General features: G+C 36.7%; 1 protein-coding gene across 10 annotated transcripts in view; it reads right to left on the reverse strand.

The window, feature by feature from the left end:
* Nucleotides 1–418: 418 nt before the first annotated feature.
* The window catches only part of AKAP11 (A-kinase anchoring protein 11), a 50,340-nt gene continuing 34,188 nt past the window's right edge, over nucleotides 419–16,570 (reverse strand). For 8 of the 10 annotated variants that reach the window (XM_043579577.1, XM_043579548.1, XM_043579596.1 and 5 more), the window contains 5 exons: nucleotides 15,582–15,737; nucleotides 10,709–10,792; nucleotides 9,884–9,924; nucleotides 6,796–6,956; nucleotides 419–4,388 (listed from right to left, as the gene is read on the reverse strand). In XM_043579577.1, coding sequence (XP_043435512.1) covers nucleotides 4,248–4,388; nucleotides 6,796–6,956; nucleotides 9,884–9,924; nucleotides 10,709–10,792; nucleotides 15,582–15,737 — 583 coding nt within the window. In that variant the 3' untranslated portion in view covers nucleotides 419–4,247. The remainder of the gene's footprint in view (nucleotides 4,389–6,795; nucleotides 6,957–9,883; nucleotides 9,925–10,708; nucleotides 10,793–15,581; nucleotides 15,738–16,570) is intronic. The other 2 variants (XM_043579606.1, XM_043579568.1) reach the window with 1 other exon arrangement.

Below are 16,570 nucleotides of genomic sequence, written 5' to 3' on the forward strand. Positions count from 1 at the left end.
TTCTGGTCTTTATATACCTAAGTCAAATTCCATTAGCAACAAACAGTTAGCATCTAACTTTTAAGCGCCTGATGCTACATGGCATGACAAATATGCTCTCTATACCCTACAGAAGGAGTGCTGGATCCAGGTCAGAAGAATTCCCTACCACGCAAGCATAATACTCTACGGGGCACTCAAATACAGAACAGACTGGGCCAACAGCCTTTGAAGTCACTTATGTCAGCATCAGAGGCACCTGAATATGTAGCTAGAATCTAGTGTCCGACTAAAAATACCTAGCCTCTCTCGTTCTTGGAAACCATGTTAGAAGCATAAGGATCGTGCAATGAGTCTTCTATCGTGCAAGTTCCACTTGTATGCCTTTGTTTAGTTCAGAACAGGGAAGTTAACAAGATATTACAGAATGGAAACGAAGGCCAGGCATCTCTTAAGTTTATTGGAGAATTCTTAGTTGGGAGAGGAAAGATCACAGACAAATAATTCATAAAAGATAAAAAGAACAATTAATTGCAAATTATTACAAAAGTAATTTCTGAAATGTTTATTTTGAGCCACTGCAAAAACAAAATTATAGTGCATCCTGAAGTTCATATTTTGATAAATGAACATATTAAATGACTGAAAAGCCAAAAAAAGTCACTGTTATACAAGATCTTAATGTAGTAATTCTGCACAAATAAACAGCTACGATTACTCAAAGCTGCTTTTACTATATATATATTAAACAAGAATGTGAATTACTTCAAACACTACACAAGTAACCAAAGTTAGCAAATCCAGCAATATTAAAACCTGGTATTAAATAGTATTCAAACATTACAGCAAAAACAAAACAATGAACTTCTAGAACTACAATCCTACCCATGTGAAAGGAATGTACAGGGATGGAAAAAACAATAATAAATAAATAAAGTGACAAGAGTGACCAACACTGCATCTGCGTCTTCAGAGCAGGAATCCAGTAAGTGAGTAAATGTGTGCAGGGTCTTTTGCTAAAAATGGAAACAAAAATGCATTTCACTTTTCACTTTAGTATAATCATGTAATTCCCACTGATGCTCTAACTGTCTTGTGCTGGTGACAGGTGGGCAGGGTTTTCAGTGGAAAGCATTTTCCCTACACCCTGAGTGTGGATGCATTAATATATTTTTTTAAAACTGTGGAAAGTTTCTTTTGAGAAATATAAAATTTAAAGCAATATACTGATGGGAAAGTGATAGTTATTTGTGAAAGAATACTACTAGCTAAATAATTAACTAAGAAGACATCTGACTCTGGACTCTGATGATGAGTCAGGGTTAAGGTCTGCGACTGGGAAATGTGCACTGATGTCAAAGCCATGTGAGTAAATGATCTTTCACTTTATACATGGTACATTTAATAAGTAATTAAATTCTCCTGCCAGCAACATAAAACCCTTATTTAAGCAAAATGGAAGTATTATGAATTGAATTAATTCACGTCAAATATCTGAAAGGGTAAGTGGAACATTTTTCAAAGTATAAAGATGTTATCACATATATTCACCGAGTGAATACTCAGAGGTTTTATTACTTCATTAAATTCTATCAACCATCCCAATAGATATTTTAATTTTCTTCTGTGATTTACAAATGAATCATTCATTTTGTATAAATCAGGAAGTATTTTCAAAATCAACATTAATAACATCCAAAATATAAATGTAGTTTAAACGTGGCTTGGGAAAAGACTATCAAAGAATTGCTACATTTCGGTCTAAAATAATGTTCTAAAAAAAAAAAACCTATCAGAAGGCCTCGTCCACTTTCTTCCCACAGATCCTTCAAGGGTTCTGAAATTGATAAACAGAATTCAACTCAACACACATCACAACTTAACAGTTCTGAATAAGACATGGTAATTTCATAAGAGCCAAAATGCACAGAATGGCAAGATCACAATGTTATATAATACAAATAGGTCAAGGAGATCTGTAATAAAATAAGACGGGTAGTCCTCAACAAACAGAGCTGTTCTGAAGACTGGGCAACCAAACAGACGGAACATGTCTTTGGAATAATCACAAAGTGCCTTTAAAGAATGTGAGTTTAGACTGCACTTGATTAAAAGATACTTCTCTCCCTACAAGGAGCTTTAACTCACGCTTCTTTTCACATCTGCCAATACTTAATATTTTTCTCTATGCCCCTGTGTGAAACTGATACAGGGGTAGAGTTCCACTAGGATTCTTACCATGCATGCTAACTAACATCTCAAGACTGGTCTGTCCTTACGTCGTGGCTAAATCAGGGAACTCTGAATCCAGCAAAGCTCCAGGTAAATGCAGAGAAAACAGAGACAGGAGGAAAATCTTCAAAATGATTTCTACCATAATAGAAATAAACATAAACACTTTCAAGCACAGAAAGTTTTAACGAAACTAATATATTTTCACTTTAGCTGCAAAGAAAGTCAGAACACAATTTGGCTGTTAATCACACCCATACATATATCCAAGTTACTAAACACAACTTGATAGTTATATACTTGTAAAAATTCAATCCAAGCTTAATAAGCAGTAAATCTGTGTTATCATCAACAACCCAGGTGCCAGCATGTATAAACCCAGTCCAGTGCTGCTAAATCTCAAGTTCTGAGAAGCAAAAGACAGAAACAATTCTGGTTATATACATTTCCTGCATTTCTCCACCTTAAAAAATACTTGAAGAAACTTTAGGCAAATTTATTTTTAAGGCTCACTCCATTTCTGTATCTTAAGTTGAGAAAAACCAAAGCTTACGATGTAATCTCAAAATATTTAAGTGGCTTTTGGTATTTTTCTTAAAAAGCAAATTTTACTCTCTCATTACAAAATGCATTTCTCTACCATAATTATTAATTCAAATTAATGTAAGTGCCCTTATTCCTTGCCCCTTGGTGGGTGCTATGTCTTCTACACTTTGTGCAGCTTCCAGAACAGTCAGTGCTCAGGGAAAAAGAAAATGCAATGGCAGGAAAAAAGAAAATGTAATGGAGTAAAACCAAACCTCCACCAAAAGGTGATTTACTCTCGATTATAAAATCCACTAATGGAAGAACCAAAAACTCACACGCGCATACCCTCACGTACAATACCAAGACACAAGCGCTATTCGAGTCAACTTGCAGTTTCTAAAGACAAGGAAGTAAAAAAACACAGAGCCCAGAAAAATCATGTCAGTCAACTTTACAAAACAGTGCAGATACTATTTTATCAGGGAGAGGGAGCCTGGGCATCCCTTCTTTTTCTAGAAAAAGCTCATCCTTGCTAAGAAGAGAGTTGTTTGTTTTTCAAAAATCCAACAATGAAAATCATTATTGGGCTTCTCTAAATGCATTTCCATATTAACATTAATTTTTAAAATTTTAACATGTTTTGCACCTTTATTTTCATTTAAAGGATAAATTAGGGACGCAAAATAGTTAAAAAAAAAAACCAAGAAATAAAAATTCTTACTGCACAATCTTTATAGACATTTTATTTTAAAGCACCTTTTAAATGTCAACAGTGGGTTTCTAACCAAGAAAACAGTAAAATAAAAAAGGGCACAAACCCACTAGGCAAGTCAAAAGTATTCCTCTACACACACACACACACACACACACACACACACACACACACTTTCATGCCAGATGGATTGGCAACATTAGCAAATAATGTCATTTAATGAAAGGCTGGGGAAACTATCATTTACGGTATTTAGAGAAACCTAAAATACTAACGTTTCTAAGAAATTAAATAGTTTGGGGGGATTCAAAAAGCTACCAATAGCTGAGCTATGAAAATAAAAATGACTTTTAAAAATAAGAAAAAAATTCTATTGGGGGAAGAAAAACCCTTAGCCTCAAAGCTATTTTGTCAGATTAGTTCTTAACAGGATAGCATTTGTCTGCAACGTCCTTGGCCGCCTGGGTGCGGTTCATAGCAGCACTAACTTGGATGCAAAAAGAATGCTGTCAGTCAGTGTCCCTGAAAACGTCATGGTCAGACCTTCCGTCAAATCAGTGTTCTTAGGATCTTAACACACTATGCACGTGTCTAGAAGAATAAATGAAGATCATATTTGACAGAGATTACAAAAGTATGAACTATATATATACAACGTGGGATGACGGAATGCGCTTTTAAAAAGCTCTATCTACTTCCCTCCCGGTTCACGGTAAGTGTTAACAGTTTACCCTATGCATCCTTATCTGTTACTTCCTCTCCCCAAACAATAAAATGGACCGGCTGCGAGTTTGTTCTATGCGTTTTCCAAGAGCCAGTCAAACAGTGACTTGCACCTCTCCTCCCCAGGCGTCTTCTCCCGCATGTCATAGTACCGCAGCACAGCCTGCAGGAGGTCCCCCACCTTCCATCCCTTTCCTTGTAGTCGTTTTGAAAGCTAGGAAGAAAGAAAAACATGTCCAACATTAACCAAAGACAATTTTCTAACAATCAAGTTTTCATTTTTATTTTTAATATCAGATAACTGTAAGAATCCTGCTGCCTGTGGTTCAAATATTATTCCCCAGTTTTATAATGAAGTCTCTTCTCCACTAAATCACCACCCCTCTTGCTTCCTGCCTTTGACAAACACATCTCCTTGGTTCACAGAATGACACTTTGGGATTGTTGGGAGACAGAACTCCACAAACCTCACCCACCAGATAGTCTGTGTGGGAGTCTAGTCTCCATTTCTACACCAAATTCTTGACCTAACTAAATACATCTGCCACACCCTCAATCAGGAACATAAAATAATAAAGATAATGTCAATCTTAATAGAAGGATGTGGATTTTTCCTTTCACAACATGCAGTGTGGCTTTTTTCTGGAATACACACTCTGGCCTCAATGGAAACATGGCTTTCTAAGTTAAGAAATGTTAGTGTTTCGACAAAAACCAACCAAAGTAAATAAATATTGTGGTGATCATTTCACAATATATACAAATATCAAATCATTATGCTGTATACCTGAAACTAATATAATGTTATATTTCAATTACACCTCAATTTTTTTAAAAAGTAAATACAGGTTTAAATAAACTCTATTGCCACCAGAATCAGAACACGTCTTCACTCATTTTTTTTTTCTCTTTAGTCCTATAAAAACTAATTTTGTAATATAAATACGCTTAACCTTTTTAAAAAGTATCCTTTCAGAGATATAATTCACAGAGCATACACTTCATCCACTTAAAGTTTACTAGTCAATGGTTTTTAGTATACTCCCCCCGTTGAATGTAACTCTTACCACAATCGATGTTAAAACATGTTTCATTCACTACACCAAAAGGAAAGCTCTACTTATTAGTAAACACACCCCATTTGTCACAAACCACTCAACTCTAGGCAATCACTAATCTACTCCAGTCTCTATAGATTTGCCCATTTTGGCCATTTCATGTAAATGTAACCATAAAACATATGCTCTCCGGCGACCAGTTTCTTTCACTTAACATGACTTCAAGGTCCCTCCATGGTGCAGCATACATGTACTTCCTTCCTCTTTACTGACAGACAATATTCCACTGCATATATTACCACATTTTATTTATCCATTCCAGGATGTTTCCACTTTGGGCCTATTATGAATAATGTTGCCGTGGACATGTGTTTTCACTCCCCTTGGGTATATACCTAGGAGTGGAATTGATGGGTTATAGGATAATGCTAGGTTTAACTTTTTGAGGAACTTCCAGAAAGTTTTCCTAGGTTACTTGGGGAAGAGGTCCCTTGCCCCAAGCACTAACATGCTCACGCTCAGTTCTACTGCAGGCCTTCCTTAGCCCTCAGTTTATCCATGACTAAATGACTTGAAAATGTTTGCCTCTCTACAGTCAGTTCTAACACTTTTCCTACCCATTCCTTCTCCCTGACAATTCATTCCTTGAGCATCTCTTTCTGTCTTATTTTCTCCTTCTGCTCACAAACAGAAACCTAAACTAGAAAACTCCAAAAAGTCCAAGTAAAAACAAATTACAAAATGCCAAAAAAAATTATTTTTACCAAATGCCTTTTTCACATACTTCTTTCAACAATATTTTTGTAAATCCTAAACCAGGAATCAAGAGTAACTGGATTGTTCCTTTTTTGTTATTACAGATCAATATATACTGGTTACTCATTTGACTATTCTATACCTATAGGAAGATTAAACTAAAATTCTGGTAAGGAAAATTCTGGGCCAAAAACCTTAACACTATAAACCAAAACTCTTGACTAACAAGGTGCCTGGCAAACAGTTAAGTAAGTTCTCAATAAAGACATCCTATTAATGCATCGAATCTGACTGTTCTATTATTAGAGCCCTATTAAGTCCTCAAAGTGGTTCATGATCCCTTATGAGATGTTTAAACCTTTACTGGCTTTTGAGTATGCTAGTGTCTCCCACTAGAGAGGCTAGATTAACAGAGTAGGAGACATACTAATTACAAGGCACAATTATGAATCAATTTAAAACAAAGAATAACTCAGTTTTTGCATACGAACACGTTTATTAACGGCACCTAACTTGGAGTACTTAGGATGTGCCAGACACTAGATTAAGCATCTTTTTACATCCTCACAAAAGCTCTGTGAGGTAAACTCCATAGTCATTTTCACAGTGCAGTTAAGGACACGGAGACTGGGGAGCCTGCCTGTGGTTATGACACAGCGGACATCTGGACCCAACTATGAGACTCTACCACCTAAACGTTTACGCCCTCTGCTATCAAGGGGCATCTTACTAGACCAACCACGTGACACAGAGCAGCACGTACAGCGAAACGTATCCTCACAAACACTCTGTACGGCAGGTCCTTACTTGTATAAACTCCTTCTTCGCAGAGTCATGAAGACAAAGTTCTGCCACTTCAGCCTCCGAAGCGACGAGCCACTGAAGGATAATCCTTAGCTGGGGGTCTACTGTGCACGGCTCCATGTCGATATTTGTAATGAGCAGAATCTTTCGGTCTTGCTCCAAACCTAATATTGACATTTAAGCAATATAAAGTAAAACTCATCAATTCGATTCTCAACACCTCTGGTTTCCCAGGACAGGTACTTTCCATTTCTTAAGATTCCAGCCAATGCTGGAAAAAAATCCGTCCTTTCTTACTCCTATGTTGACATCAACTAAAACATGTATTTGAAAGGGTAAAACAATTCTACAACAAAGGAGTAACACTGATCGTCTACTGAGAGCACAGATGTAAAACTCTACTTTGAGGCACTGAATTCAGATCCTTTATAAATGCCATAATTTGTGTCAAAATACAATACACAGGTAAAGAAAGAGAAACCAAACTATAAAGCTATAATAACCACCAAAATAGAGGTGAAACACAAAAATACAATCTCAAATAAATAAACCTATTAAATGGACTTTAAGAAAGCTGCTTGAACTGAGAGAAGGAAGCAGCAAGCCCTTGTATCACACGTATTACATCATAAGTAACGTTCTAAGCTCTTCTGCTATACAAACTCCTGGAATCCTCACACCCACCCTATGAGGTGGGAACTACGTGAGAGATGTGAGGCGAAAAGAGATCCAGAGTATGACAGTGGGGAGGTGGCTGAACCAGGATGTGAACACAGGAAGTCTGGCTCCATGCTCTGTGTAATCACTTCATTCTTTAGGCAGAATGGGGGAAAAAATGTCATATGCAGCCACTTAATATCCCAAGCGCTAGACTGGGGAATTTTCTGGCACACTCCTTGATAAATAAAATACTGCTCTCAAGTTTCTTTTAATGAAAAGTACGTTTTCAACATAAGGAAGGATGAATCGCTGTTGATGATAAAACTAATGACCTGTGGACCCATACCAAGTGTTTACCCACTCCTGCTTAACGATGGCTGAGCAAAAAGCCGAGCTGAGACAAGGGCCCTCCCACACAAGAGATGCACGGTGGGCACGCTGGAAGACATCACGCCAGTTTGTACCAGCAATGGAAATTTGGTGGTGGATGGCCCTGATTCTTCTTGAGAGCACTGGAGGGCATTCTAGACTACCACTGATCATTTTTAGGATGTGTTGGTTCCTAATTTTTTCATTTAAAAAAACGGATCCGTGTCACGCTTTAAGATAAACGTACTGCCTTTTTCCTCCTCTCCCCCCACTGACTCTCAATCAAAAACGGGTCTAGTGCACTATGATACCAGGCGTGGCCTCAGGGCCATTCAGTGAATCCTGCAGAGGTCATGGGGTCGGAAGCTAAGTCACCTCAAGACTTCTCTGTATTACTGGCTTTCTCAGCTCAGAGCTCCTGGCTCTTTGGAGAGGTTACTAAACTCCAGCGAAAAGGGAAGGAGCTGACCTACTGCAACTATAAACAACAATGAAAAGGAGGATTTCCATAATTTTGAATCTTTCTATAAATTCGTTTCAATCCATCTCCTAATTTACCAGTTCCTAATTTAACAAAATTGAAAGTTGGCCACAATTTTCTACATGATGAGAAGACTGGGATCTCAAAGGTGAGTGACGGCATGGCATATATCCACATGTAATTCTTCTGATTTCTATCTACTCACAAAAGAAACCCTAAAGAGCTTGCTAGTGCCAAAAGTAAACTTTGAAAATGAATTTCATTATTTATATTCACCTGTATCTTCTTTTCTCTTATTCATTCCTCAGTAAAGTCAGTTAAGTAATGACTTGTTCATTAGAGAAAATATTTCACCACACGCATTTACACCATGCACTGCCTTTGGAATAACTTTGCTCACAGGCATGACTTGGGAAAAAGGATACAATTTTTCTAGACAAAGTCAACACTCTTTAAGTCAACAAAAATAAAGCAAATTATTACCTAGCCTATCTGTGACTCTAAAAGTATTGTCCTACTCCTACTTCATATCTGATGACAAAAACTTACTTCTAGAAGCCCGATATGAAGAATGTCTATTTAGCAGAAGCATTGGCACTAAAAAATAATCACCTCAGTTTGGAGGATTTTATCTCAAAAACCAGTACATGACCTCCCTAAATAAGGAAGGCATAATTGGTGACAAAACTGATTGGAAACTCAGGTGTTATGAATGTACATTTCAAGAAATTCATTTGGGAAATTTTCTCAGTTTGTCTACTTGGAAAGAAAGGATGAAAAAAATCACTAGTTCAAAAACAGTATCTCAAACAGTATGAATATTTTTAGGTGTCACTAGAGATTGTTGGTATTTTCATAATTAAAAAAAAATAAAGATTTTTGGAAAATAAATCAATAGCCATCTAATCACAATGAAAATTCAGCTTCGGCACGGAAAGTTTCTATGCTTGCTCAGATATTCTAATATATTTGAATTAAGCATTATAAATGATGGTCCAGAACTCTGTGGCCAATGGTGTCCAGTATTTACATATTTAGAACTATATTCATCAAAGAAAGAATTGAGTATTTTCTTCAAATATGTATATGTGTGAGTTTAGGAATAGAATTGATAGAGAGGGAAGAATTTATTTTAAAATATCTTTTAATTTTTATTTATTGATTTATGAAAGATCAATATTAAAACACTAATTCTAGAAGCTACTAGTTTGGGAGGAAAAAACTAGGGCATATGCCATAATTATAATAAATTATATCTTATAATGTAAGGGTTTTATGTTTTTAAAAAGATAATTATAGAGATTATCATAAATTTCCCTCTCCAATAATAAATTCTTTTAAAGCATGTCAGCCTTTACACCAATGGGCAGGCACTTCATTAGTTTAGCAATCAAATAGTACAAATTGTTTAACAAAGGACCTGACATTGGATACATTAGTACAAGAATATCCTGATTTGTAATGTAAATACCCCGATTTATAATAAAACTGGAGACTGACAAAAATGGACAGGTTAAAGACTCTTCTAGAACCTTATACAAAAAAACACGCAAACACTTTGAAAAACAAATTGTCAATTACCTTCTACATCATCCTCATGATCTTCATCATCTGGCCCATCACTTTTCAAATAAAAAGAGCAGAAGCAGTTAAAAAAAATGGCTTTAGTTAATAATAGTATTAAAACTAATTCTTAAAACGTGGTAAAGAATGAATGTTACGATGATATGTGACACTTAAAAAGGGAAGAAATGCCAATAAAAAAGGAAGCTTTGCTTCTCACACCATTTCATGTTAAAATCTGAATTGTAAATGATGCCTAGATAGGTCATCGATAACTAAGAGGTTTTACCTTACCGTGATACAGAACACCAAGTAATTTCATGATAAAACTTATTTTAAAATAACTTAAAGCTGAAATATTCTACTAATTTGGTTTTAGGTAACACAGCATTTGAATTATCACAGAATGCCATGAATAATTATTAATGCTTCTGCTGATCCCACGTACATATTTTTCACAGGGTAAAAAACACCTTTTTCCTACACTTTTCTTATATATGAAATAAAATTACTTACAAAAACAAAATAAAACAATAAACCCAAACCCCAGAAATCCTGTAGGAAGCAAGCTCTTTTTAATGAAATAATAATTGGTAGAATGAAAAAGAACAAGCAGAGCAACACATGCATAGACGTAACACATTTTGCAATTAGATGTCAGTCATGTCTTAGCATAATTGAATTTTTTCATTAGATGTAAATTATCAAGCAGAATCACGTCCAAATATAGGAGAAAAGCAGATTGAAACATACTGGCACTGTAACCCACATTCTTTTAAGAATATGACATCATGCATTAGTGTGAAAGACTCATCAGTTTTTAAGTTTCTGGACTGGACCAACCTGTCTGTTGTTGGAAAGGATAAATTGTCCTCATACAAATCTCCTTCTAAACCAAGACTGCTCCAGCTACTGCTGTTACCATTACTGCCAGAAGAAGAAAAGAACAGAGCTGAACCAGAAAATGAATAGTAAAGAAGACCTCGGTTTTCCTTAGAACAGCTTCTGTCAGTGGTAACTGGGAGGTTCGGAAGCTGCCCCGGCGGAGTGGGGCATCCTTGGAGGGAGAGACCATCACTGCTACTGGAAAAGGTACTTGACAGCTTCAGACATTGAAAGTTTTCTTACTTGCCCTCAACAGATCAAGAAAATTATTCTAAACCTGTATTTATTTTACACATGAACATAACAGAAAGACTTTTAGGACAGCAAATGGATGCACAAAGTAAGAAGCTTCATGATTTAATTAATGTCTATGACAAATCTCGGGATATAATTTGTAAAAAGCCAATACCCTTCAGTTTGGGTAAAATTTTAAAAAGACCGTAGGTTAACATTCTCTCAGCTCTTTAGACAGCACAAACACTGATGGGCTGGGGAGGTGGGGATGAAATGACAGGCACAAAAACATAGCCCCGAACAGACCTTTTGTACCTACTTGGAGAAAAGATGTTTTCTGATTTTAAAATACTCTTATTATGTCAATGACCTTCATTTCATACATTATGTATAATTCAGTAGGTGGCAAATATTATACACTTTCTTCAGAATATTGAATAACCAAGGCTCAATTAAGCAATGCACCTGTCTGGTGGGCCAGTCACCAGTGCCACACAGAGAACTTCTTGAACTACCTAACTAGAAGAAGAAAGCAACGAGATTCTCAAACTGCAGCAAAGCAATAAAACACAAAAAGCAACTGTGTTCAGAAACAAAATTAAATTAAAAATTTCAGATTAAAACCTAAACATGCAATTTAAAATTCTAAATCATTAAAATAATTAGTAAGCACATTAGTTCGCAGTGATAAGCAGCTTATATTTCCCCACATTATGCTAGGCAATTATAAAAATTAATATTTATACAAACCAAAATTTTGGTTCTAAAAAGTGAATTAACACAAAATCATCTTCTGTGCATCAGTAGATGTTGACAAGGTTACCAACAAAGGGACAATTATTTAAACGTTATAAAGAGTTTCCAAGCAATTTCAACAATTTGCATATCCATCTTTACTCTGGCACTATCACACTGTCACACACTATAATGTCTTCGAAAATAAAAGCTAAAACTGAGCAGTGCCTTTTCAACCTATGTTCAAAAAAATATAGCTCTATCATAAAACCATTAAAACAACCAGAGTTATGCCTATGTAGCCTGCTGTCAAACAAATCGAGAATGGAAAAACATGGAGATACCGAAGGGACAGACGGCTGTGAGCCAAAGAGAAAGAAAAAATTGATATCTCAAACACTGCATTTACATCTACCAATAGAACGATTTTTCTAAACAAAGAAAAATACTACAAAATTAAAATTCTTCCTCATTCCCTGACAACAATGACCCCTCCTTTTAATTAATAATAAAAACCCATCACCTAGATTTTAAGTGAACATGAAAAGAAATAACAGCTGAAGAATGTAAAGACCAAAAATTCAAACTCCCTCTATTTAACCTCATTCCCTCACCTCTGATGCCCCTCAAAATGGATCAGATTTAAAGTTAGTTATTTATAAAATGCCATTTCTAAATAGGGTGACCATAGAATTTTTCATCTAACCAGGACACTTTTGGAAATGAAAGAAGTCACCATTAATAACTATACCAGAACAGCAGGAGCAAACCAGGACTGTCCTGAGCAATGATCATCTGACATTAATCCAACACAAAACAACTTAATTTCTTCACTTAACAGTCTTCATATTTCATTCTTGAACACTGTCCTGTTTCCATAATTTTCTTTTATATCTTTTCCTATTTCCTATCTATTCCTATTTGTGTATTTTCCTTTTACATCTTTTCATATTTCCAATGTCTAGAACAGGCATACCTCCAACCAGTGGGAGTCTAGGGCTAAAATTCTTTATTGTTGTTTTCAGCCATATGAAGATGACTATCGACTTTGACATATCTCATAAAGATGATCTCAAAACTTCTGCAAGCCCGGCCCCACCTCTTACCTAATCCACTATATAACTACTAAGATTCACAGACTGCTTGAAGTACTTGAAGAGATGCATGTACCAGGTCTCTTCCTGATCAAATAACTATACATTCCTCATAAACACTTGTGTACTTTGAAATTATTGTTTTTTTTAACTGTTGCCCTCTACTAAACTTCCTATTTAGAGTGAAAGCACGTAGAGTGTCCAAACTGGAGTCTTTTATCTCCTATCTGATCTCTGTACCAGAAAACAGCACATGTCATCAAAGACAAAACATGTGAAATCATGTATTTTAAGCGTGGTCTCTGAAGCACCTGCATTAAAATCATCTGAGGTGCTTACCAAGCATGCAGATTCTTGGGACCTCCAATGACCTAATGAATCTTAATCTCTGGGAGGTGAGGCCCTGGAACCTGTATATTCAACATGCACTCTACCAACCCTGGACAGGCCCTAGTTTTTCTTTGTGCTTGAACCTTAATAACCACACAGCATAAGAGTTCTTATTAAAACTGTGCTCAGGGGCACCTGGGTGGCTCAGTCGGTTGGGCGGCCGACTTCGGCTCAGGTCATGATCTCGCGGTCCGTGAGTTCGAGCCCCGCGTCGGGCTCTGTGCTGACAGCTCAGAGCCTGGAGCCTGTTTCGGATTCTGTGTCTCCCTCTCTCTGACCCTCCCCCGTTCATGCTCTGTCTCTCTCTGTCTCAAAAATAAATAAACGTTAAAAAAAAAAAAAAAAACTGTGCTCAATTAAAACTACAGGTGTGTTTCTGACAAAATGCTATCAAGCCAAGTTTTTCCCATCCCAAATTCAAACAGTTAATTTTCTGAGCCAAATGTATTTACCCATGTTAAACATAATCTTTAGTCTCAGCCTGATTTGGTCTTTTTGAAGCTTGGTTCTGTTAAAGAGATTTTTTTTTTAATTTTCGTTTTAAGTCATTCACACATAATGAGCACAGTAGTCCCTTCTTATCTGTGGAGGGACTGCATTCCAAGAGCCCCAGTGGGTGCCTGAAACCACAGACAGTACTGAACTCCATATATACTATGGTTTTTTTCTTTACATATATACCTACGATGAAGCTTAATTTATAAATTAGGCACAGTAAGAGACTAACAAAATCTAACAATAAACTAGAATAATTATAACAATATATGGTAATAAAAGTTATGTGAATGTGGTCCCTGTCTCTCAAGACATCTTATTGTATGTACTCACTATTCTTGTGATGAGGTGAAAAGATAAATTGCCTACGTGTTGAGATGAAGTGCAGCCAATGATGCAGGCACAGTAACATAGTAACATAATGTTAGGCTACAATGACCTTCTGACAACATGTCAGAAGGAGGGCTATCTTCTTCTGGACCTTGACTGACTGCGGGTAACTGAAACCATGGAAAAGCAAAACCACAGATAAGGAAGTGGGGAAGGACTCCTTACTCTCCAGCACTAAGAAAATGCAAAAGAGGACAGAACCAAGGACAGAGCCATCAAATCGGACAATATCCTGCAGGGTTCTTCTACTGGCCACGGGCCCCTTAATGCCACGGGCCACTAACCCTGGTTCTCTCATTTTAACCCCAGGATTTCCAAAGCAACAACATCAACCCTCACGGAAATTCTAGAAACCCGTATTTCTCCAAGATGAGAGAAGAATTTTAGTGTTAACTTCCTATACCAGGTTAGAGTCATGGAAAAGGCCACATGATGTTTGTGATATTACCCCTACGTCCCACTAAAACTTTTAAAGACTGCCTTTTGGGAACTCGATTTTAAGATGTATTGGTGGTTTACATAGCATTTTAAGAAACTATGACAGAACAGATGTTCTATAAAAATATTAATACTGGTTAATCCAAGCATCAAACAAAATGCTCTGAGATGATGTGTTCCAACAGGTGAAAAGCCATTTCTTTTCCTTCCTCCCCTCCTTCCATGGTCTTCTCGCCTCCCCCTCCTGCTCAGTCACTTCCAAGGGTTCTGTTCAACTGAAACCTCACAGGGTCCCTTCCACAGGCTGAAACTAAGAACCCTTTCCTCTCCCTACACTCAGCTGTGGAGGGCATTTATTATTTCTAATTATCAATTAATGTGGGTCAGAATTTAGGGCATTTTATAGTTTAGTCAGGAGTGCCTTTATAGAGTTAAGAATGTAAGAAAAAAATGTACTGCAATTAATAAAATATTCAAAGGACTGTTATTATGAACAAAATTAACTAAGAAAAGTTATATATGAGGTTAAGTGCCTTCTGCTGTACAAAACCATATTTTTATGATGAGTTTATGTACTATTTCCAGTCAGTCACATATAAATGCTCTAGGTCATTTTGTTCCTCAATACAGGCTAAGTGAGAACTCCTTCTCCAGGAAGATATTACTTTAACTAATAACAAGAAAATTGCAGGGCCATTTTGATACCTTTTACAGATAACTGTCCTTTACCCCAGACTAGAAAGAAAAAAAAAAAGTACCCTTTTTAAAGTAAGAAATACATTTTTTCCATCAAAAGTTCACAAAAGTCTGGGAAAATCCTCAGGGTATAAATCCAAATGTATGCAGTATTGTTCATATCAACTACTGGCACACCCAAAGAAAATGAGCTTGGCTTGTTACTGTATCTAATAAATGTGCAAAACCATTAGAACCATACTATGGATAATAAAATACGTTTTGAAAACAATGGCAGAATTTTCAAATTCATAATTCTCAAACCCCCCGGTGTAAAGCTACTTCTGAGGTCTGAGGATCACATGTACAACTTCAGTTACCTTTCACTTAGGTGATGAAAACTGCTGCTCTCATCCTGGTGTTCATCTTCAAAACTTAAATTGGACCAGCTGCCAGTGCTGTCATCACCAATACTGAGGTTCAGCTGCTGGCTGCCCAGAGACTCAGTTGACTGAAAGTCTTCTATTTCTTTTGGACTAGAAGGAAGGAAGGGAGAGAGGGAGGGGAAAAAGAAAACCAATCCGAAAGCATCAGATTCTGAATTCTAAGGCTATCAATTTGACGATAAAGAGGACAAAAACAAGACACAATATTCAGAGCCACACCAGTGGCCCATCCAACACTTTGTGTCTGCTAATGAAGAGACTTTGAAGGAGAGCATACTAATTTCAAAGTGAACTGAGCTCTATCTGTTATGGATCCACCCCAAGTGCTACATTTATCTAAATTGTCTTTAAAGCAGTTCATATTTTAACTGGGACCTCTATAGAGGAGCACAAGTTCCTAAGTTTACCACCTACTTTTAAGGCTGTACTTTTATTTGTACTGACAGGAAGCTCTTTCTGGCTTAAAGAACAAAAAAGCAGTTTGAGGAATTCAACTACTGTCAATCAAGCCTACAGTCAAACCAGCCAGATCTCTTTAAAATTTTGAGCATGGATCATAACCCTTCTCATTATTTTTTTCAATGAAGAAGAGACATTAACATTTTTATTCCATCTTCACAAGAAAGGCCATTCACTATTCAATTACCCCAGCTGCCCACTCTATATTTTGTTCTCAACTTAACAGTTTAAAAATTCTATTTTTAAAGATGATGAGGAAAAATGTTAGTCTTTTGATCCAAACCTTCTGGTGGCCTCTCACCGATCAGAGTCCAGATCCTTATACTTGCTGGTATGATTCCCTCTCGTCATTCCCTCCATCTTGTTTCACCTCTTACTCTCCCCAGCTCACCCACGTCAGCCATGCAGCCTCTGTGCTATTTCCCCAACATGCACAATCCTACCCCTTTGTCTGGTACCAATTC

Source organism: Prionailurus bengalensis, chromosome A1, assembly GCF_016509475.1.
Source record: "Prionailurus bengalensis isolate Pbe53 chromosome A1, Fcat_Pben_1.1_paternal_pri, whole genome shotgun sequence".
NCBI lineage: Eukaryota > Metazoa > Chordata > Mammalia > Carnivora > Felidae > Prionailurus > Prionailurus bengalensis.